General features: G+C 35.8%; 2 protein-coding genes across 13 annotated transcripts in view; one reads left to right on the top strand and one right to left on the bottom strand.

The window, feature by feature from the left end:
• DHX29 (DExH-box helicase 29) overlaps positions 1-17,023 on the bottom strand; it is a 47,020-nt gene that overhangs the window by 14,804 nt on the left and 15,193 nt on the right. For 2 of the 4 annotated variants that reach the window (XM_082457584.1, XM_082457585.1), the window contains 11 exons: positions 16,484-16,610; positions 15,598-15,756; positions 12,790-12,955; positions 12,412-12,535; positions 10,530-11,138; positions 8,745-8,888; positions 4,876-5,052; positions 3,440-3,580; positions 2,283-2,427; positions 2,041-2,158; positions 944-1,028 (listed from right to left, as the gene is read on the bottom strand). In XM_082457584.1, coding sequence (XP_082313710.1) covers positions 944-1,028; positions 2,041-2,158; positions 2,283-2,427; positions 3,440-3,580; positions 4,876-5,052; positions 8,745-8,888; positions 10,530-11,138; positions 12,412-12,535; positions 12,790-12,955; positions 15,598-15,756; positions 16,484-16,610 — 1,995 coding nt within the window. Of the gene's footprint in view, positions 1-943; positions 1,029-2,040; positions 2,159-2,282; positions 2,428-3,439; positions 3,581-4,875; positions 5,053-8,744; positions 8,889-10,529; positions 11,139-12,411; positions 12,536-12,789; positions 12,956-15,329; positions 15,462-15,597; positions 15,757-16,483; positions 16,611-17,023 lie in introns of those variants that run through there. The other 2 variants (XM_082457586.1, XM_082457587.1) reach the window with 2 other exon arrangements.
• LOC309658716 (uncharacterized protein) overlaps positions 1-17,023 on the top strand; it is a 69,328-nt gene that overhangs the window by 48,166 nt on the left and 4,139 nt on the right. For 3 of the 9 annotated variants that reach the window (XR_014262383.1, XM_082457616.1, XM_082457612.1), the window contains exon 4: positions 13,814-13,864. The exons of 3 other annotated variants lie outside the window; for them this stretch is intronic. Coding sequence is in view for 5 of the 6 variants with exons in the window: in XM_082457616.1 (XP_082313742.1) it covers positions 13,814-13,864 (51 nt within the window). In the remaining variant the exon portion in view is untranslated. Of the gene's footprint in view, positions 1-6,647; positions 8,653-13,813; positions 13,983-17,023 lie in introns of those variants that run through there. 3 more of the 9 variants (XM_082457613.1, XM_082457611.1, XM_082457615.1) reach the window with 2 other exon arrangements.

Raw genomic sequence — 17,023 nt, 5'->3', positions numbered from 1 at the left:
AGGTAAAACATTTAGGAAATTCTAGGCCAAATTCAATATATTATCACTCTATCTCAATACTGAATGCTTGCTTTTCTTACTCATTTATCCTAGGAAACAGAACCCAGATTATTAAGATTTAGATGGGACCTAGGTGATCGAAGTTTTTAGAGGTGGAATCCTTTTCTTAAGACAAAATGTTACAGGGAAGCCAAATGTTACAGATCAGAGCACACAGCCTCTGAACCCCTGGAGTTTTCAGAGCACAGTTAGAAAACCGTAAGTTTAATCCAGCTCCTGTTTAAAGATGAGAAAGGAAGCTGACTGGGTTGCCAAAGGTCACAGACATGGCAGCAGCTTAGGGACAAGAACCCAGGCCTCCTGCATTAGAGTGCAGGCTCTTGCTGGGAGCTCTGTGTTCCCCAGAGTTTCTACATTGTGCTCTTTTTTGCCCCCCGCCTAAAAGAGGGTCAAAATCTGAGAAACTCTCTTTGCCAAGTATCTCTTCGTTCAGCATCCGAACAGAGGAGACGATGAAAATACTTAGATTGTTTCCTAACCTAATGGTCTCTGTATTGCAAAAATAATCAGGGATGAGTAGCAAAGAGAACAAAAAAGAATCCTCCCAGGATTCAAGTAGCTCCTGATATCCAACATCCTTTGTGATATCTTCTTTAAGGAATAGTAGTAATTTTTCTTTTCATAAGCAACATCCATGCCATATTTTTAAACTACCACTCCCCTAAAGTTATTAATAACATATAATATAAACATAAACACCTAATATAAATTGAATTTTAATACTGGGTTCACTTTTGATTATGTTAAGCTGCCGAGCATCTGGAGTCTGCATGCACTATAAGGCACTTAATATTAACAACTGTCTTTGATGATACAAAGTCATAACACTTTTATGAAATATTCTCAGTTGGATCACATATAAATTTGCTGTACTGAATTTTACCTTCCTGACTCCTTGAGGAGGAAGTGTGAATGCTGCAGCTTGATCTTGAGTTGAAAGAATAGAATGCAGAGCTATCACTTTATATCTGAAAGTTAAAATCATAGTTCTTAGCAAGAGTTTCTCTTTAGAAGACACTGCAAAGAATAACAAAATTTATTTGCAAATAGAAAGCAATTTTTAAATTTTTTATTATGAAAAATTTTAAACACACACAGAAGTTCTGAAAATGGTACAATGAAACCCCATATATACTCATCAAAGAGAAAAAACTTAATATGAATGAATTATATGGAATGTAGGGTTTAAAGAATTTTAAAAATGTATTCTGATGCTGAAGTTATAACCATAACAGCGGTAATAACTGTATCAAAACAGGCATAGTAAAAAGCCAATTCAATATGTATGGATGGGCTTCCCTGGTGGCACAGTGGTTAAGAATCCACCTGCCAATGCACGGGTCACGGGTTCGAGCCCTAGTCCGGGAAGATCCCACATAACCTGGAGCAACTAAGCCCGTGTGCCACAACTACTGAGCCTGCGCTCTAGAGTCCACAAGCCACAGCTACTGAAGCCCGTGCACCTAGAGACCGTGCTCTGCAACAAGAGAAGCCACCGCAACGAGAAGCCAGCACACCGCACCGAAGAGTAGCCCCTGCTCGCCGCAACTAGAGGAAAGCCCACACGCAGCAACGAAGACCCAACGCAGCCAAAAATAAATAAATAAATAAATTTATTAAAAAGAAAAAAAAAGTGCTTCAAAGATATTTTTTAAAAAAAAGTATGGATGATAAACTGCAATGCTGTTAGGGTTTTGCACCATCCAGTGTGCTGGGGCGGGGAGTCACCATCTTACTCTTAACCACAGGATTCCCTCTGCTTAATCATATTGAGAAAATAAAATAAATGTAGAAATAGTACCTAAAAATTTTAGTAGATAAAATGCTATAATAGAAATGTTAAAAGAAAATAAAGAGCTTTGCCATGGACAATTTTAACTAAAGGTGAAAAGACTTTGAAAGTTCTGATCAAGAGTTTTAATGTGCGAAACATTTTTCTGTTTTAAAACTACCAGGAATATAATGAAGATTTGTAGTTACCGTTCTGAAAAAAATCTTCTGTCAGTTGATAAGAGATCATACAACTGTTGAATATGAGCAAGGCCTGGTAAAAAGATCAGTACTGCTCCTTCAACATTTTTGAACTGGGGACTTCTGTCTGAAATTTTTAAAAAGATACAATATTCAAAAATAAGGAACAGCGTATAAGATATTAATAGAACATCTCCAGTTAGAAAAGTTTTATCAAAACAAATGGAGACACATTAGAAATAGATACATACCTAAATATGTAAGAAGTTCCAAAATGAGATCCAGGTTGATTTTATGAGGATTCATGTAGAGAATAGCATGCTGAGTGCGGTTGCTGTACTTTTGGTAAAATGGATTTAAATCATCACTTGTTCCAGTCTGAACTGGGATGTATTCCTAAAAGAAACACAATCAGAAAAAGCTGAACAAAAATATTATGTATTTTTATAAGACAAAGAAGGAAAAAAGGAGCTATTTGCATTCATTCAAATCTGTATTTTTCTCATTGTCACTATTATTTTGTTAAAATATAGCAAGAATACAATTTTTAACAGAATTAAAGTATTATAAAATTTCATCTCTCCTATTAATTTCATTTCATACAGCCCGCTTAAGTATAGCAAACCTTCTTATCTTGGCATGTAAACCCTAAATTAAAAAAGAAATGAAGAAAAACAGAACAATGGATGCATTGTGAAAAGCAGCCTGGCCAAGAGAGGTAATAATAACTTTATTAAGTAATTTACACCTGCCTCATTCCTTCTAGATTCTATTTTGGTTGCTGAATTCCAATCATCTCCTTTGAAATACTACTTTTAATTTTTTAAAGTCTTTCTTTAGTTTCTAATTTCTATCTCTGCAGTTTCAGGGAAAGATTTTAGTTTTTGCTTCCTTGGTTTATCTGCTTAACTAAAGGATAAAGTAACTTCTACTTTGTGCTTCCATTAGATGAATGAAATATTGTGGATATAATGAAAATACTGTGTATAGTACCACTGGCCAAGATGCAGGATAATGTAGCTTTTGTGATATTTCTAAAATTATGTCATTGAAAGTAAATTAACTCTCTGTGAAGATCCGTGCTTGCCCTGGATAGTATAGAGCTAAGGTTGGCTCATGTCAGGACAGAGGCTGCTAGGAAAACCAATGGCAAGGATCTAGATCTTGGTCCTGCCCCATCCTGACTATCTAAGGTGTTGAGATAAAGTAAATATCGTAAGCCAAACACTAGAGTCAGTGAAACAAAGATTTAAAGAAATGACCTTTAAAATTTGCTCATAATCATATCTGTTCTTCTTCTACCAGATTATATTTGAATGCACTGTGTCAGCCATATTTTTAAACTCTTATGGCAGTTTGTGCCCTGGATATCACAATCAGATGTCTTTCAAAAATGTTTTATTTTTACCTGATACTTTTTTATTCCCCCTGCTTTGCTTGTAACATTAACGGTTATTTCTTCTTCCTCCTCCAGAAATTTCTGACAATATTCTGAGTCTTTCTCCAGGACAAAGCCCGTTTCTTCTATTATATCTTCAAGATGAAAAACCTGCATAGATTAAGGCATATAAATAGTGAACTCAAATTCATTTCAGTAAATATCATTTTAAAGAGAACAAGGGATTGTTACCTTTTGAATGTCACCAAATGCTAATTTAGAATATTACGAAAAAAGCTTTTTTCTGCATTTATTGGTAGCGAAGAACTTGGCTGATGTAGATGGATCTATTCCTAGTAGTCTCAGGACAAAGCACATCATGGTGTATATTTTTCACATGTGAAAACCAATTAAAAGAGCAGCCTTTATCAGCTGAACCAAAAGGGCAAACATTAAGAATAGAAGGAAGCTTCAAAGACAAGCCTAAATTTGAGGGATGGGTGAAAAAGGGGTTCCTTATTGCTAGGCAGCTACCCCCAATCTGGATGTAATGCCTTTGCTATGGAAGTGTGTTTTGCGCTGTGTACCTCTGAGGTATGTCGTTCGTCAGCAGAATCCTCCTTCCAGCCCACTCACCCTCAGTCAAGGGAGCACCAGCCATCTGATTCCCAAGGCCATCTCCAGGTCCTCCCTCTCTCTCTCTCTCTTTTTTTAAAATTAATTAACTTATTTATTATTATTTATTTTGGCTGTGTTGGGTCTTTGTTGCTGTGCGCGGGCTTTCTCTAGTTGTGGTGAGTGGGGGCTACTCTTCGTTGCGGTGCGCGGGCTTCTCATTGTCATGGCTTCTCTTGTTGCAGAGCACGGGCTCTAGGCACGTGGGCTTCAGTTGTTGAGGCATGTGGGCTCCGTTGTGGCTCGCAGGCTCTAGAGCATAGGCTCAGTAGTTGTGGCGCATGGGTTTAGTCACTCTGTGGTACGTGGGATCTTCCCCGGGCCAGGGCACGAACCCGTGTCCCCTGCATTGGCAGGCAGATTCTTTTTTTTTAATAAATTTATTTATTTATTTATTTTTGCTGTGTTGGGTCTTCGTTTCTGTGCGAGGGCTTTCTCTAGTTGCAGCGAGCGGGGGCCACTCTTCATCGCGATGTGCGGGCCTCTCACTATCGCGGCCTCTGTAGTTGCGGAGAACAGGCTCCAGACGCGCAGACTCAGTAGTTGTGGCTCACGGGCCCAGTTGCTCCATGGCATGTGGGATCTTCCCAGACCAGGGCTCGAACCCGTGTCCCCTGCATTGGCAGGCAGATTCTTAACCACTGTGCCACCAGGGAAGCCCTTCAGGTCCTCTCTTGACTTGCACTACCCTAGGAATCGTTCTAGGCTCACACTTAAGGGCCTGTCTTATGGTGACACTCACTGGTGGGAATGTAGTTTCTGTTTACATATGCATTATAAAGAAAACTTACCTCAACAGGATAATTTCTTCCTGAAATTCTCAGAATAGGGCAGTGTATGAAATAGCTAGAAAACTTTTCACTGTCTACAGTGGCACTCATTAGAATCAAATGTAGATCACAGCGTTTCTGTAAAATTTCCTTCAAGATAATTAGTAGGAAGTCTGACTGGACACTTCTTTCATGAACCTAGCATAAGGGGAACAAAAAAATCATAAGGTCAAGTAATAGGCTAAAACAATCAGACACTCAAATCTACTAAAAGTTAATCAATATTTACATATAGTCAGTACATGCAGAAAGAGAAGCTGTATGTTTCAAATAAGGCAGATCTTCAGAATTGAAAATAAAGTCACCCTCTAAAATTGAAGTCAGTAAAAATCAGCATATAATGAACAAGAGTAGCTATGATAGTAGGACTCTACCTCAGGAGATGTTTGTAAGTGTGCAGCTGATAAGATTAGGGTGTCTCTCAAATTTCACGTAGAAGCTAGTGTAACTCTTAAAGCACTGCTACTAATACACAACTGAACAGACACAAAACTGCAACAAGACAGATGGTTTATCTACTATGTAGAAAAAGGGGAATTTGATTAGTAGGAATCTGACAGGTTCTCTATCAACTGTCTGAGAAAAAGGCTCTTATGCCCTTCCAACAGATGCATTTTAGGGACGAGCATTGTAAACCTGCTATAGAGCATAAAAAAACATGGGACATTGTCAGAACTCAGTATCTGCTGGATGTACCAGTCTATATTCCAACTTCCTGTACTGGAGTTATTTCTACTCCATTTTATTTTATGAGATTAAGGCAGCATACAAAAGATAGAATACATCAAGATAACAAAAATTAAAACGGTTTTGATCGTTCATTTGCTCGGAAGGGAGGCAACAGCGGTCAAGTGTTCACTACAAACAGTACTAAGCATTAGTGCTAGATGCTGGGGATTAAAAAATGACCAAGATAGTCTTTTCATTTCAGAGTTTACAGCCTTGGAAGAGGATACTGTAGAGGATGGTTTGAAATTACATATGAAGGGTAGTTAATTTTTTTGGGGGGGGGAGGGGTCTAATATTCTTTTTTTGTTTGTTTTATATTTATTTTTTTTTTAATTGGAGTATAGTTGATTTATAATGTGTTAGTTTCTGCTGTACAGCAAGGGGTAGCTAATTCAGGTGGTCAGGAAGGCTACTAAGAGATATCTGCCATCTGTGCTGAGAAATGAAATGAGTTTTAAAAAAAGGAGGAGAAAGGAACAGTATGATAAAGGGAGAAAAAGTAGTCATGGGACACAACTTGTGCAAAATCATGGTGGACAGGGGGATAATTATACATTTCAGGAAATGAAGAAACAAAAATGATGCCTTGAGCATGGGATGAGGAACGGGCAAGAGATAGAGCTGGCGAGGTACTCAGTAATCTGCCCATATGAGGTCTTGTAAACCGTGTTAAGGAGTTGAGACTTTATCCTAATGAGTCAGGGTAGTGAGTAAGATATTTCAAAGCAGGGGGATCATGTGGTCTGAATTTTGTTTTAAAAAAGATAACTCCAGCTATAATTGAAGAATGTAGTAGAAGAGAGCAAAACAGAAAGTAGGAAGTTTTATTAGAGGCTTTTGTACTAATTAAAAGAGATAATGGTAGCCTATATGAGGGCAATACCAGTGAATATGGAGAGGTAAATGAATGTGAGAAAAGTAAAATCAACAAAGTCTAGGTGATTGGATTTAGGGGATATGGGAGAAAGAAGAAGGAATAATCTTGGATGTTTTTACTTTGGTAGTTTGACCAGGATATTTATATCTGAAGCTCAAGAAAGAAAGATTTCCTGATGGATGAAACAGATCTGGGGAACCTCCTCAAATAGATGGTAATTTATACAGATACTGACATTTTTTAAAAAGAAAATTAAAAATGAGGATAAAACATAAAATAGAGCTAATAAAAATGTATGCTTTATTAAGTACACTTGGAAGAGGTGGGCAAAAAGTTTGGCTGTAAACATACCAGCAGCCAGAGGAAAAGCTACTTAACTCACACACTGACCATAAACTAAAACAAATCGCACAACTATTCCGAATAAGAAAGCCAGAAGTATTATCCTGAGCATCTTCATAAAGAAGGCCCTGAATAATGTAATGAACTCTATGCCAGCATCTCTTACATCATTATATTTAACATGATGATGAATTTCACTGGGTTTTTTCTTACTCTTACTGTACTTCTCAACGAGAGGTTGACATTATCACACTGAAGCACAATTCAGTAAATCACACCTACAGACTGCTAATACTAAAACATCAAAGAACAGCTCCCTGAAGTTGGTCTAACTTTTAAATTAGGGTTCATTCTGATATATATTTATCAATCAATTTTCTAATAATTTGGGGCTCCAAGAAAACTTACTGACTGGCTGATATAAGTATTTCATCTTACCTAGCAGTAAAAATTTCTCATTATAAATAGATAAATTAGCATTTTGACTTAAGTTGATTCTTGAGGATATTGATAAAATCTAGGTCTTAGCCATGCACAGCTGCAACTGTGACACCCCATTCCCCACCCAGCACTGCCAGGAGCAAGTTACCAATGGGCTTGCTCAATCAAGCAGCCATACATCCTCTTTCTTTTTGACATCTTAGTGATAACAGTACAACGCCTTCTCCCACTGAAGATTAAAGACTCCTTAGATAAAAATGAATTCCTATCACTCATCTATTACCAAAATTATTATATTTAAAAACATCTTACCCTAAACTTGTCCAACAACAGGAAAATGGTTAAATAAATTATGGGACATCCAAATTATATACTTCTATAAAGCTATTAAAAAATAGTGTTTTTGTAGACTATCTAATGATGTGAAAGAATTATAAAATAAATATCACACATGCTAAACATACACGTATATAAATGCACAAATGTCAATATTAATTTTTTTTCTGGATGAGACTACAGATAATCTTTATTTTCATTTTTGTATCTCTCTATACTTCTAATACTTACTAACCAAAACGAGGAAAATAACCCAATAATCTATGTATAGTCTATTAATTAAAAATCAAAGAATGACTGAACTTTCACTAATGCCTTCTGAACTTGGTGAATTAACAGACATTCATAGAAACTTTACATCAGGGAAAATAGAAAAAAATTTTTTTTGAATAATAGAAATGCTGTATATCTTATTTCTTTTTCAAAAAATTATGTACAAAGCAAGTCAGTTTAACATATACTAGGCTAGTATACCATTTTAAATAATTCTAATGTGAAACTTTTGGCATAATTCAATTTTAGTGTGCATTCAAATTTGATTCAAGTAGGGGTATATTTATAGAGAAAATGACATACTGATGAGGATTCCTTGCTTTTTATAAGAATCCGAGAAAATCCTTTAACAAATGTAGCTGAGAGGCAGCAGACTGGTAAGAGATGGCTGCAGATGTACTGCCTGGGTTTGAACCCCCAGCTGTAGAGCTTATTGGCCGTGTGAATTTGAGCAAGCTATTTAACCTCTGTGTGCCTCAACTGTAAAATAGGGATAATAATATCTACTTCACTGGATTGCTGGAAGGACTAATTGAAGTTGTATATATGAAGTCCTTAAAATAGCACCTTGCATATAGCAAATGTTATACAGCATTTGTTAAATAAATCAATTTACAGGAGACACATTTGTTAGAGGAAATTAATTATTATATGTAGAGGAAATTAAATAATTATTATATGTAAAGTGTCTGGCATTTAATAAGCATGAAAAAAATGTTAGCTAGTTTTAGAAGTAATATCTTTTTTTTTTTTTTTTTTTTTTTTTGTAATATCTTTTTAATACAAAAATGTTTAGAATTTTTTTCTGAACATGACTACAGAATCAACTCACCTCATCTACAATAACGTGAGACACATTAGTTAGGAGACCATCTTCTTGAAGTTTTCTTAGCAAAACCCCTGTTGTACAGTAGAGTAACCTGGTAGATTCACTCACTCGAGACTCCATCCGGATCTGATATCCACACAAAGAATTCTGAAGGGAAAACACAAGGCCAAGATTAGATTCTCACAAATGATCCAGGAAACAAGCTTTAAAAAGTACAGGTGCTGGGGCTTCCCTGGTGGCGCAGTGGTTGAGAATCTGCCTGCTAATGCAGGGGACACGAGTTTGAGCCCTGGTCTGGGAAGATCCCACATGCCGTGGAGCAACTGGGCCCATGAGCCACAACTGCTGAGCCTGTGCGTCTGGAGCCTGTGCCCTGCAACGGGAGGGGCCGTGATAGTGAGAGGCCCGCGCACCGCGATGAAGAGTGGCCCCCGCTTGCCGCAACTAGAGAAAGCCCTCGCACGAAACGAAGACCCAACACAGCTAAAAATAAAAATAAATAAATAAATAGATAAATAAATAAATAGAGTAGCTATTAATTTGAAAAAAAAAAAAAAAAAGTACAGGTGCTGATCCTGCTACTATATGGAGCAGTCTAAGTAAATCTGTTTAGTGCAATTTATTACTTTCCCATGGTCTTCAATTATATAAAACTATACAATTAGTTTCGGCAATTTTAAACAAGAAAAACCTTTTTTCAGTTTTGAAACAAAAAGCTGTTCACCTGCTTTGAGTACCATTAACATTATTATGAAAATATTAATAGATTTAATCAATTTCTTATTAAATTATCTTGGAGCAAAATATTGAGGTACTGAGGAAGAGAATTTTAGAGAAGCTCCTACAATTTGGTCTACTTTTCTATCAAGATCTCATAAAAGCTGCAACCATTAAAAACCAGTGGTGCCTGATGGGAATCCTGAAGTCACTTCTATTCCCATCACATTTACTTTCTGTCTCCTTCAGTCATTCCTTTGTTATATTTGTAAACACGTCTGCCATGCCCTTAATGTAAATTCCTTATGACAGAAATTATGTCCTTTTTCCTCTTACATTTCATGAGAGAAACCACGAAAAATTGCCAAATAAATTTTTTTTTAATGAAGGGATACCTAACTTAAAGATAGAGACAAAGATGTTAAGTATCATATTTATAAAGAACAATTCAAAGTAAACTGAGTTATATGAACTGGGAATTCATTACATTTGGTTCTAAAGCAATTTTATTAATTCCTATACTTTACAGTCACTCTGGTTAAGGTTTGGCCAGTTTTGTGTATACTTTTATCGCAAAGTGTGTGACAGTGGATATTTAAGTACTTTTTCTATTATTTTTTTATATACAGGATTTGAAAATAGTCTGGCATTTTCTTTTATATTGTTTTTTCCTTCTGTTCACTGAAATAATGAAAATCATTCAGGAATACATCCCACAGAAAAGATTTCCAAATACTTGAGATGTCTGATATTACAGTTATACTTGCATGTGTTTATATTCTTTGAATGATCAACTTAGTATGTAATATATTTGAATACTCAATTATTAAAGTGAATATATTTTTCCTTTTATGTGAGAATTTTAATGATAATTACTGACAATCCTTTTCATATAAAGGAGAGTGGCAGAATATCACATCTAGCCAAGAAAACATGAGAAACACCTGAGATACGCTACTGAACAAACAGCATCAGTCAAAACCCATATATGGCACAGGCTCCATTTGGGTCCCAAGGGCACAGGTTGAGTGAGGTCAGCGCTCTCTGAGGTGAGGCTGGACAGTGTCTCACCTTTCCTCCAGGTCCATTTTCACAGCCCAGTTCATCACACACTCTTGTGGCTAAGCTCACCGCTGAGACCCGCCGGGGCTGGGTGCAGACAATGCTGCATCTACTTGTTTGCCACTCGTTCAGAAGCAGGTCCTCCAACAGGAAATGTGGCACTTGAGTACTCTTGCCGCTCCCTGTTTCACCTGCCACCACCACAGCCCGGTGCCTTCTAAGAGTTTCGACAATTGAGTTCCTGTGTTTGAACACGGGTAACTGTTGCCGTTCCTTTAGCAGTCTCTGGTACTTAGGTGTGCTTTGCAACTTTCTAAAGAGGTTTCTAACCGGCTCCAAATCTTCTGCCTTTTCTGATTCCAAGGACAGTGCAGAAAAATCCTCATCAGAAACTAAATTTTCCCAAGATTCCTCAGGATCTTCAGAGGTTTCTCTCGTATTCTCAGAGCGCTGTTGTTGCTGTTGCTGCTGCTGCTTCAGTTTATTCAGAAGTCTGGCAATGAAAAGGTCACGTGGTTTATTGGTCTCCATTTTATTTAACTGTTCCTTTCTCTTTTCCGCATCACTCCACTCCAGCCAGACATCTCGGTAAGTGGGCGGAAGTAACTGATGAACTGACTATAAAGGGAAAAAACAGTAGTTATGTCATTTTCACTAACTACTGGACACCAAAATTCAATAGGTTAGAACTTAAAAGGATAGCTGCCTTCTTCTTAAAATGTCTCTTAAACTAGTAAGTTACTACTTTAATATAAGATATACATGTATATGATGCAAATTTATAAATAGCATATCATATTCAGGCTTCTAGACTTACTAGCTGTGTGACCTTGGGCAAGTAACTTAACCTCTTGGTGTCTTAGTTTCTAAATTTGTAAAATGGGGCTAATAATAGTACCTCCCTACAGGCATACTCTGAGGTAAACTAAGTTAATCATGTAACGTGCTTATTCCTGGAACACAATAAACTATTAAATACATGTTTATTATTTATTACTATAGTGGTGCTATTTAAATATTCAGATGATCCATAAAGCATCTCTAAAACAAAGTTCCCTCTGAAATTCCAGCAGTTGTATAATATTACAGGTCAAAGTATTTAAAATGAACTCCACTGGATGAAACTAAGTTATCTTAATTCTGTGTTACAAAAGAGCCCACAATTATTTCTGTAACACTGATAGTCACTTCCATCAATTAAGCTTAGCTTATGATACCTTATTCCACAAAATGAGGGAAATAAAGACATTAAGAACTTTTACTGACACAAAATGGAAAAGAATTATTGTTGGAGTTCCACTTAATCAGTACCTAAATTTTCAGTAGTTCTAATTCCCCATGAAGAAAGACATATACGTTTATTATAAAAAGGAAATGTTGACAATACCCCCCCAACCAAAAAAAAGAGCATTGTGTTCTCTTAAAAGTGCTCTCTTCAGTAATACTTTATTTTCATCTTTCCTTAAACTGGAAGCTTACAGTCAACATAACCTAAAAGTGAAAACTGGAACCAGTGTCTAATTTTTTAAAGTTGAGAGACAATATAACATTAAAGGAAAACAAATGTTTAAAAACTCTCCTTAATTCAACCACTCTAGCACAACTATTTTTTAACCTGTAAATTAGTATCGCTTACAAAGCTGGACCAAATGGTTCAGAGCCTCTGGTCTAAGGAGAGAAAGACTGAACTATGTTTAGAAGTGAGAGGAAGTCAAAATTATAAATAAGCAGAAACAAGGATTAATCAGAAGAAGCATTCAGTAAGAGAAAATTGGCACAAAGGGCCATAATTAAAAACTAACTTCCACATGCAGATACAGTTTTATGTTGACAAAATATACCCATTACTCCAGAAATGATTTTTGAAACACTTAGGTCTAAAAAGTCTCACCTGCCCTTTCACTAAACGATAAAGAGCTAAAGTAGCTCCCAGGTGCTGTGCTTGCATGCCATCCTCTGTTAAGATTGTAGGGCATACTACCAGTACATCATCTTCAGACTTGATTACCCTTACCCTACAAAGAAGCCAAAAACATTTTAAAATAAAATTGATGAAGTAAAAAAGGTCAGAATTCCATTAACATTGAACTGTAGTTTAATTATTTAAATTAAATCTTCCCATGGAAGATATGATACTACATAATGACTTATAAGCACTATCAATCTGAGATGTGGAATTAGCTTCCTAAATATCTACTTAACTCATCAGAAAAAAAAGATTTTCATCTTAGATTTTTCTATAAGTTCATTCAGTTAACCAAAAACATACCTACATTTCCAGTATCTACCTACTGCAACTTTTTCAAAGGAAGGATTTGGACTCTTGGGAAGATTCTTCCTGACCCAATCGATCAGAAATTGTTTGGGAGATTTTCCAGTCCAGCTTCGAGCAGTATAGTCAAAATTTCTTACATCATGAGGTTCTTTCTTTTTCTCTAAAATGATAAAAGATTGGTTCTTTAAAAATGGTTATGTAATAATATACAGTCTCTTTTGAGAGATTAATGTTCTCTCACTTTTGGGAACAGACTTTTAGAAGAGAATAGGTTTTAAAAAAGACAGAAAGGCCTGCTCTTCTTTAAGTGATGCAAGGAAATCCTCTTGATGGACAGAATCAGTGAAAATCTGGATCTTTTTAAAAAAGTATCTTAAGTTATGTGTTATTGTAAAATATCTATGATACAATCCATGCGATGAATTGTTTAGAATACTCTGAATTACAATGTTTGGTAGACTATCTTTTGAAAAGATATAAATCAGATGTCCTTTCTCTGCTTAACAGCGGCCACTACCACCACTGTCAATGGCTTCATGTTGCCTATAAGATAAAGTCCAAATTCTTCACTACTGCCTAAAAGCCCTCTGTGGCCCATCCGCGCCTATCTGTTGTCAGTCTTCCACCATGCTCACTATGCTGTAGCCACACTGGTCATGAGTCAATTCCTTAAATGCTCTAAATCTGCCTGGCCCAATACAGTAGCCACCAGCCACATGTGGCTAAATTTAAATTAATTAAAATTAAAATTTCAGTTTCTCAGTTATACTAGTCACATTTCAAGTGCTCTATATAGTTGACCCTTGAACAACACAGGTTTGAACTGTACAGGTCCACTTATATGCAGATTTTTTTTCAATAAATATACAAAAACACACATGAAGAACATCATGTGTAAGACTTATATTGAAGTGGATAGCCTATCCTTACACAGGCATGAGGTGATAATATAAAATTAATAATGTGTTATTTTCTTTGTTTTATAACTTTGCTTTCAAAGAATTACCTTACCTTACAGAATGCCTCTCTCTCATAATTGGAGAAATTGCATATCAGCCTATCATCATAGGTAAGTGGTTTTTTAAAAAATGTTAACAATGTTTCCAATAGTATATTATGAATAGTACTATAATACTGTATGCCATAAAAATTTTATAATGATTCTTTCATTAGTGTATAAGGCTAAACTAACAGTGAAGTGAAGCAGTTGTATTGATTACACTAGGGTACCATTAAAGCAATCGTATTGCTGCTTCTTCGTTATCAGTGCATGAATCATTATACCTATAAACAACTAAGAATTTCTTCTGCACATTGTCTTTTCATTTTTAATGTCTAGTGTTAGTAATACATATAACATCTACAGTGTTTTGAATCATACAAGACAATGTTGATATAGGTACTGACAGATGATTCATCTTGTACATACATAACATAAACTCACAGAATCTATACAGTACAGTACTGCAAATGTATCTTCTCTTCGTTATGATTTCCTTAATAATGTTTTTCTTTCTCTAGCTTACTTTATTATAAGAATATAGTATATAATACATATAACATACAAAATATGTTAATCAACTGTTATCACTAAGGCTTCCAGTCATTAGTAGGCTATTAGTAGTTATGTTTGGGGGAAGTCAAAAGTTATACGCAGATTTTTGACTGCACAGGGGTCAGCGGCCCTAACCCCTGCGTTGTTCAAGGGTCAACTGTACTCATATTTGGCTAGTAGCTACCACATGTGATAGTGCAGATACAGAACATTCCCATCATAGTGTGTTCTGTTGAATAGTGATGCTCTAAGCTCTTTTCCACCTTAGACTTCCAATGTACTGTCTCCTTCCTTAGAAGTTCTTTCCACCAACTCATTACCAGGCTAATACCTAATCATCTGTCAGATCTCAGAGCAAGACCTCAGCAAGGTTTCCCCAGTGCAAATTAGGCCCCCTTATTAGCTCTATTATTGGAAGCCAGTTTTCTTTCTTCGACAGCACACATCAGTTTGTAATTGTGTTTCTGTGTCTGTTTAAAGCTTACATTCCCTGCTAGACTGTATACTTGAAGAGGGCAAAGATCAAGTTATTTTGCTAATAACTGTACATGTAGCACCTGATATTATGAACAATAAAAATTCAATAAATATTTGTAGAAAGACTGTACAATTAACAGAACTGACAATTTAGTGTGGGACTCAGCTGACTATATCACAGAGTGATAAATATACTAGCTATGTCAATAATTTACCTATGAGCACAAAGAAGAGCACACTCACACACCTCTGGTGGCACAGCAGGAATCAGGGACGGTTTAAAGAAGAGGTGCTGTTTGATTCAAGCCTCTTAGCAAGGGAAAGGTTGGCCAAGAAGGGGAAAACTGGATGAGCAAAGTCATGGAGCCATGAAACTATATATGTTTTAAAGAATGATGTAGCTGTAGTACATAGCTGGGAGAATAAGGTGGAAAGGATCTTCAGTGCCATGACACAGGGTTTGAACTTGCTAAGTGATTAAAATTTTTAACAGGAAACTCACATTTTGATCTGTGTTATGGAAAGATAATTCTGGCAGGAGTTTGGAGGAGGGACTGAAGAGAGATGAGGCCGAAGCAAGATGTTTGTAATTACAAAACGCTATACAAGTTATCATAATTATTACTTTTCCAAGACAGTATGTGGAAGCATAACTTTACTGCCATCTTATGTAGTTTGCTGGAATACAAAGTAACAATTTCTCAATTATATAGTCCTTGACAATTTTCTATTTACAAATTATACCCTGGAACACTTTCCCTCCATTTTACCTTTCTCTTCTTCAGTAACAGCTGTAGATTTTTCAAATAAATTAAAGTTCAAAGCACTTTCCCCTTCTGTGGCTACAGGAGGCTTCTTCCTTTCATTCTGTTGATGTGAAATCTTTATGGCTGGATTGAATACTGGATGGTCTTCTAAAGTTTCCATTTCTACCAAAAAAACCATGATGCTTATTTTTGTTTTATTTGTATTTGTTTTTCATGCCTTTTTACTTTGTAAAAATTGGTTTAAAAAAACGACATTCCTTCTTTTTCCTTGTAGTCAATTATTCAACACTTCCTACTAGGAATTTGTGCTAGAAGTCAGAGGCAATTTATTTTCACATCATATACTAACATTTTCAGAACAATTACTTAACAGATGTAGAAGGCCAGGAAAAACATCTTCACTAGAAATAAATACTCATGGAATTATATCCACCTCTTGTTCTTGAATGGAGATGGTATTTTATGGTATACATCTGAGGTTAACAAACTATGGCCTGCAGGCCAAATCCAGCCCCGCTGCCTATTTCCATATGGCCTGTGGGCTAAGAATGATTTTTACACGTTTAACTGGTTGAAAAAGACAAAAAGATATATTTGGTGACATGTGAAAATTATATATGAAATTTCAGCATCCATAAAGTTTTATGAGAACATAACCATTTGCTTATGTATTGTTTATGGCTGCTTTTATGCTGTGACAGCAGAGTTAAGTAATCATAACAAATTGCAAAACCTAAAATATTTACTATTTGGCTTGTTGCAAAAAGTCTGCCAATCCCAATTATAAACTGTTAGGAAAGAGCAGACATATTAAAAAGAGGCAACCTCCATCCTAGGAAGGCCAATAAAGAAGAGATATTTATACGTCTGAGAATTTTAAAGTGTTTACCTCTTTGAAATTTTCTTATTTTTTCTTGAGCCTCTTTTTGGCCTTGCTTGTTTTTTTCTAATTTAAAGGTAGCTGCTTGCTCCTTTGCATCCAGAAGTTTTGCTGTAAGGTGCAAGTACCTTTCATTCTGTTGTTCCAAATAAGATGATGATAAAGAAATAAAAAGAAGAGCAAGATTAGTTTATCTATTGTCAATGTATTATATCAAAACCTGTGATCTTTTGATCTTATTCTTTGATCCAACAAATCTTTTAGAAATTTTTCATAGAGAAATAATACAAACGTGCAGATTTGCAGGTACATAGATGTTTACTGCAGTACTGATTGAAAAGGGAAACTGGAAATCAAGTGTGGTACATCTCTACAGAGAAAACTAGTCAGCCATTGGGAGAAAAAGTGAGGTAGCAAAAGAATGAGGGTGATCCACATGGAGAAACTTCCTTGACATGTTAAATAAAATAAAACAAACTACAGAATAAAATGTAAGTATGAGCTCATTTCTGTAAAAAGAAAAATTAAATTTTTATATATTTTATAAAT

This window comes from Balaenoptera physalus (genome assembly GCF_965194825.1).
Source record: "Balaenoptera physalus genome assembly, chromosome: 3".
NCBI lineage: Eukaryota > Metazoa > Chordata > Mammalia > Artiodactyla > Balaenopteridae > Balaenoptera > Balaenoptera physalus.
This window is presented reverse-complemented; position numbering and strand designations above follow the sequence as displayed.